Genomic DNA, 6,000 nt, shown 5'->3' on the forward strand with positions numbered 1-6,000 from the left:
GCACGCCGCTCTGGTGAGGGTTCCCGGTGCTCCCCGTCACCGTGGGATCTGGGCACCTTCCCCGGCAGCCGTCGGAAACGCCGGGGCAGATGGAGGTGCCGGGGTCCCCGTGTCGCAGCACGGCTGCTCCCGTGGCTCTGCTGCGGTCGGCGGGGCCCTCGGCCGCCTCTCCCGGGTGCTCTTCTCGTGGGGCAGCGTGCATTTCAGCCCGGGTTACACGTGGCAGGGTTCTCGTCTTCATTTTTAGTGCTGGAAAGATTTGTGTTGGGAAGGCAGCCCCTGCCTGGCTGGGAGGAGGGGATGCTGCAGGGTGGCTCATGTTTCCTTGCCTCTGCCCTGCCCTGGGGAGCACCCAGTGAGGGCGGTACCAGCAGGGTGCAAGCTGGAAATCAGCTCAAACGCACCCAGCCCATAGCAGGAGCCCAGCATAAACTGGTAATGGGGGATGCAACGTGGCAGAGCATTGAAGAGGGCTTAAACCCTGCGAGAATGGGCTGGATCCGGCACTGGGCGACAGCCCAGCCTCGTCGGTTCTCGCCCTCCCAGCCTGGTCCGTGGGGTGAGGCTATGCCCGGCCAGGCTGAATCGTGTGGGATCCCTCTCTGTCACCCTCTGCCACGCCTGGCACAGCATCTTCAAACGCTGCGCTGCTCAGCCGAGCTCTCCCTGCCCTCATCCCCCAGGCTTCGCCGCGCAGGTCCCCGAGGTGTTGCCCCCCCGATCAGCAGGTATTTCCCCAAATCGTCATCGCTTCAACCCTTGTGGTTTCAGCGGTTGGGTTAGCCCTCCGCCACCAGCTCGCTCGGCGTGCTAGCGACTGCCTTTTGGGGGAAGGAGTCGCAGCAGCTGCGTCCAGGAGCACTGAGCCCTCGCAGACCCTCTGCGAGACCCTGGTTCCGAAGAGCAGATGATTCTGCCTGAGAGCAGCCCTCCTTTCCCAGGTTTGCTGCCTGTGTTTCTGCTGTGCTGCTCCAGCTCGGGGCTTGTCCACGTAAGCCCAAGCAGGAAAAACAAATCAGCGGAGCAGTGGCGCTTGCAGTAGTTCGTTAAATCTCCTTGAGCCCTGGATGCCCTCCTCGGCAGCGAGCAAGCTCTGAGCAAGCGCTGCCCTGCCCGAGCTGCACCGAGTGACAGTCCTTTCGATTCTGTGTCTGCTTGTCGGGGCTGCTGTGCCTTGCCTCCTCCTCTCTGCATCCGCTCCCCTAGAGGAGCAGGTCTAGCTCAGGGGGAAGACAGTCCCATGCCCTCAGGCTCCTGTCCCCTCTCCAGACGGGGCCGGGCACGCCGCCATGCAGCCACGCCAGACGCCGACCGAAGCGAGGCTGCTGTTGCTATGACAACTCAGGCAGCGCCACGGGCAGCCCCGCCTCACGCGCATGCGCAGGGCGCTCACCGGAAGGGGGGGTCCTTTTTGGCGCATGCGCACCGGGGGTGACTTTGAGGGCGGCGGGATGCTGAGCAAGGTGGTGGGGCCGCGCTACGTCCAGCTCCTCCAGAACTGGTGAGGCCCGGCCTGGGGCTGCCCTTGGACCTCGGGGAAGCTCCTCGACCTCGGGGATCCTTAGGTGCGCGGCGGGGGCCCTGCCGCGGCCCCCGCCGCGCACCTAAGGAGCCTGAAGGACTTCCCGAGCCTTTCCCCGTTCCCCTCCGCTTTCTTCCGCGGGTCTCTGTCCCGTGTGAGGGCCGGGCCTCACAAAGGCAGCGCTAGGGCTGGGTTTGAAGGGCTGAGAGGGGCGGCTTTGGGGGGAGGTGGGGGGGGGAGGGTATTGGACTCTGCCTGGCGTTGGTTTGGCTGAGGTGGATTTGGCCTCCGGATTGCTGTGGGTGGCTTCGTAAAGTGTTTCAGAGCTTTAAATGTTTGTCGCGGTGCCAGCGGGTCCTGTTTTGCAGGGTTGCGTGAGGGAGAATGAAGGAGCCTGCGGGCCAGAATAAAGGGGCTCCTCACCACAAGCAGGACATGGAGGGGCTGGAGCGGGTCCAGAGAAGGGCAGCGAGGCTGGGGAGGGGGCTGGAGAACAAGTGTGATGGGGAGCAGCTGAGGGAGCTGGGGCTGCTCAGTCTGGAGAAGAGGAGGCTGAGGGGAGACCTTCTCGCTCTCTACAGCTCCCTGACAGGAGGGGGGAGTGAGGGGGTTTGGGCTCTTCTCCCCAGTAACCAGCAGTAGGATGAGAGGCAATGGCCTCAAGTTGCATCAGGGGAGGTTCAGATTGGGTATTAGGAAAATTTCTTTCCTGAAAGAGTGGTCAGGCATTGGCCCAGGCTGCCCAGGGCAGTGGGGGAGTCCCCATCCCTGGAGGGGTTCAAAAACCGTGTGGATGTGGCACTTGGGGACATGGTTTAGCAGGCCTGGGAGTGTTGGGGTGACAGTTGGACTGGATGATCTTGGAGGTCTTTCCCAACCTATGATTCTATAGCGGTAGAATAGTTAAACAAATAAATGTCTTTTATTAACTTGGTTTTTAAATAAAAGCATATCGGCCCTTTCCTGTAAAATATCTTTACCCACCTGCCAGCGACTGATACTTTTCCGTGTATGTGAGACTCTTTCAAGATTTTTGCCAGGCTTTTTTATCAGTTGACATTACTTTTCCAGGTGCCTTAGCCGTGAGCGTTTGCCAGATCTTTCACAGCAGAGCATTAATGTTGTTTACCCGCACGTGTGTGTGTCTTCTTCAGGACTCCCACCCTCCTTACGTGGGGTGGTGTAGCTGGGACTGGTTTGATATGGTTCACAGATTGGAAGCTGGTCCTTCAGTATGTCCCCTACATCAGTGGCAAGTTCAAAACTGAAGACTAAGCTTCCCTCTAACGGTAAGTTTTGTTTGTGCATCTTTTATTTTAGGGAGTAATGTAGTGCTGGTGTGACAGTTGATGTGTCCCGTTTGTCCAGGGCACCGTCACATTGTTGGTGCAAAACAGAACTGCTCAATTTGATTGTTCAGGGCTGCTTTTTTTTCTTTTTATAATTCAGGGCTTCAGAGTGCCAGAAGGATGAAATATTACCAAGAATGTGTTTTTTCAAGTGTGTATTTTGCAAGCAGTGGATTTTTCACAACGTAATGTGGTTCTTGAGAAGTCAAATCGAGTGTTCTGTGGCAATTTGGAACTTTTGGCAGAGCTGTTTACTGCTAATCCTGGGTAGAATGCCTTCAAGCTCATGACCAGTTTTGCTGCTAGGCAAATTCAGACTCCTTTCTGTTCCTTGTAACTGCTGTTAAAAGCAAGCTGAATGTTCAGAGCTGGTTACTGTGTACCACAAATTCGTTGGGAAGATTGGCTTTCCTAGTTTTGTTTTTTTCCTTCATTAATTACCTACGAAATGTGCTGTTCTGAATCTTCTAGAAGACTGCCCATCCATACAGCTAGAGCAGCAATTAGATGATACCTTCTGTTGGGCCTCTAAATACACAGTTGTGTAGTAGGCAGGCTTAGCACTTTTTTATTCCTTGTTTCAGATAGATGGGACTTAAGGATATTTTTGCCTTGCATTAAAGGATGCTGATTGAAAAAGGTCCAGAGGAAGCTATAAAGATCTCAACTGTTTTTCTGACTGGATGAAACAACTATTACATTTAAATGTTGCTGAATGAAAGTAAGATTCCTGCCCTCGAGCTACACAGTGTTTTACAGGGAAATCAGCGAGTCTGGAAGTCACAGAGCAAATTGTTAGTACTTTTGTAACTCATTTTTTTCGAGAATTACTTGTTGCAGTTTAAACAATTCACTGTGTCTTCCCTGGTTTCAAAATATGTATCGCACAGATCCTTGGTGTAAGCAAAGGATGAAAGAAGCTTTTCATAAAAGTCAGCTGCGCTTGTAGCATCTTGGGTGACCGTAGATGTCTTCGGACGAGTCAGTGGGAAAGCGCTGAAGTTGTGTAGAGGCAATTAAATGACCTGGTAGGGGATTGCTTTACGTTAAACATTGTCTTAGCCTGCAGTAGGAACATGGGTACATTCCTGAGACCACAGCACATGTTCTCTGTTTTGAAGCAAGAGCTCTGATGTGTCTTTGTGCATAAATCCTTTGGAAAGAGCATATTCCTCCACAGGAACAGAGAAAGAGGATGTTTCTGTGCTGGCCTGTGATTCCTTCCAGAGAGACTCGAGGTCTGCTGTGTCTGTGTCGGCTTCTGCAACAGAAGCTGCTTGCCCGGATACCAGAGGCTTTTGAAATCTGTCTGTAGTGTTGGATGCTGTAGCACTTTGCGGGAAGCACTGCTTAATGACTGCTTTGTGTTTATTGTAGGAAATTTATTGCTGGCTAGAGTGTTTTGGAGCCATCCGTCCGCTGAGACCCTGCTTTGAGGTGAACTTGAAATGCTCAATACAGATTCTGCAACAGGTCGCGGTGTCCCTCTCTCTCCCGTGAACAGTTGTGACCGCTTGGTTGTGAACAAATTTAACTTCACTGACCAGCCTGCCTAGAACTCTTCCTCTGCTCACTTTCACGGCAGATCTTGTCCTAACGGGAATAATTTATAAACCTGATGTACAAAATAAACCAAGTGAATGATATTTTCGGGGGTTTTGTGTTACCTTCTTAGTTCACATTCTCGGGGCTCAAGAAAGGCAGTCTGCAGACCCTGGGAGGCTTTCCGTGTGCCAGGGCGAAAACCAGTGGTTTAGAGAGCTGCTCAGGTACTTCCTTGATGTGGGTTTTGAGTAGGAAAAGAATATGTATCTGTGCTTCATAGGTATAGTTATAGACACAAATCGGTGGTGAAACAACCCACTACCAGAGCCCTTTAGATGCAGAAGTTTTTAGCTGTTAGTAAAAGGAAGTACAAGGATTATTCTTGATCTGGTCTCTGCCACTAAGCCACAGCAGACGACTCGGATTTAGGGGGGGAAGTTCATGCCTTCCCGCGAAGGCCAGCATTTGCAAACGAGCTGATCTCTGTGCAGGAATGCAATCGCTGTTTTCTGTCTGTTTAGTGCCAGATTTCACCTCGTCGTAATTTTTTTCTGTAATGAAAGGTTTGAATCTCTTTAGGGAGAAATCTCAGTTGTAGTAGCTGTGCTGCTTGGGTGTCACCTTCAGGGCTGATGGCTTCTGAGTGAGGTTTCTATGGAAAACTCTGGTAAAACATGCCTAAACGGTGGCACTGTGCAGGATGCTCGAACTATTTAACAGAATAATTGTTTTAGCATTGCTTCGGCAGCATCATTGATAATTAACAGGGGGAACAGGAATATAATTTTCACGTGCAAAACTCACTTTGCTGCCCTGCTGAGTCCAGTGGGATGGTACAGAAGCTTACAGCGTAATGGGAAAACCGTGCTGTTTCCTCAGCCTGCCCCCTCCCCTGCTCCAGTGGTGCTCCTGAACTCCTGGCTGACTCCCAAACGGCCAAAGCCGCTGAGGGGTTTGACAACAGCAGCCCTACGCTATGTATAGGGATGTTGATAGGGATCCAAGTGGACATTATGTTAGCCTGTACTCGCACGTCATCAGGACTTCAACAGTTAGAGCCTCTGCTCTCACCTGTTCAACATGTCTAGACAGCACGGGCGTAATGCGCTGCTGCTGACTGCAGAAATGACCTAGTTTTGGCTCGGTCCCGTGGGCGGGCGAGCCTCTGGCTGGGAGAGTGCTCCAGGAGGCCTCGAGCTGAGGGTCTGCCTGTGTTGCCCATTCCTGCGAGGACCCTGGTCTCCCCGAGTTGTGGGTCTGCAGCTCTCGTTAGTGAGAGTTACCTTTAGCAAAGCCCCAGTGATAGCGCTGTGTGCAGCAGATGAGATTAGAAGATATTTAAAGGAGAAAAACATACTCAAAATACCAGCTGCCTGCACAGACAGGCACTGCAAGAAGTGTACGGACTTCAGATTTGTTTGCCCTTTGGCGATTGTTTAGCTGCTTGTGTTTTCTGCGGCGTTTCAAATGATGGCTTTGTTTCTAATTAGCCCTAGGATTAGCATGTAACTGATTTAATTTCTAGTATTTCCCCTTCCACAAGAGCAAGGGCCCTTCAGAAATACTCTGTTAGAAGTATCTTCT

The 6,000-nt window shown here is 52.2% G+C and overlaps 1 protein-coding gene across 1 annotated transcript; it reads left to right on the top strand.

The window, feature by feature from the left end:
- The first annotated feature begins 1,411 nt into the window (after positions 1–1,411).
- Positions 1,412–4,517, top strand: UQCR11 (ubiquinol-cytochrome c reductase, complex III subunit XI). The gene is made up of 3 exons (XM_075444404.1): positions 1,412–1,501; positions 2,677–2,811; positions 4,249–4,517. The coding sequence occupies exons 1-2, from the start codon at positions 1,419–1,421 to the stop codon at positions 2,795–2,797; spliced, it is 204 nt and encodes a 67-aa protein (XP_075300519.1). The 5' UTR covers positions 1,412–1,418; the 3' UTR covers positions 2,798–2,811; positions 4,249–4,517.
- Positions 4,518–6,000: the final 1,483 nt, after the last annotated feature.

This window comes from Opisthocomus hoazin, chromosome 27 (assembly GCF_030867145.1).
Source record: "Opisthocomus hoazin isolate bOpiHoa1 chromosome 27, bOpiHoa1.hap1, whole genome shotgun sequence".
Classification (NCBI taxonomy): domain Eukaryota; kingdom Metazoa; phylum Chordata; class Aves; order Opisthocomiformes; family Opisthocomidae; genus Opisthocomus; species Opisthocomus hoazin.

What these genes read in the sequence shown, in the direction of transcription:
- UQCR11 (XM_075444404.1), top strand. Translation starts at nt 1,419, where the DNA reads ATGCGCACCGGGGGTGACTTTGAGGGCGGCGGGATGCTGAGCAAGGTG. An exon ending in GTCCAGCTCCTCCAGAACTG is followed by an intron (nt 1,502 to 2,676) that starts GTGAGGCCCGGC and finishes TGTCTTCTTCAG; the next exon opens with GACTCCCACCCTCCTTACGT.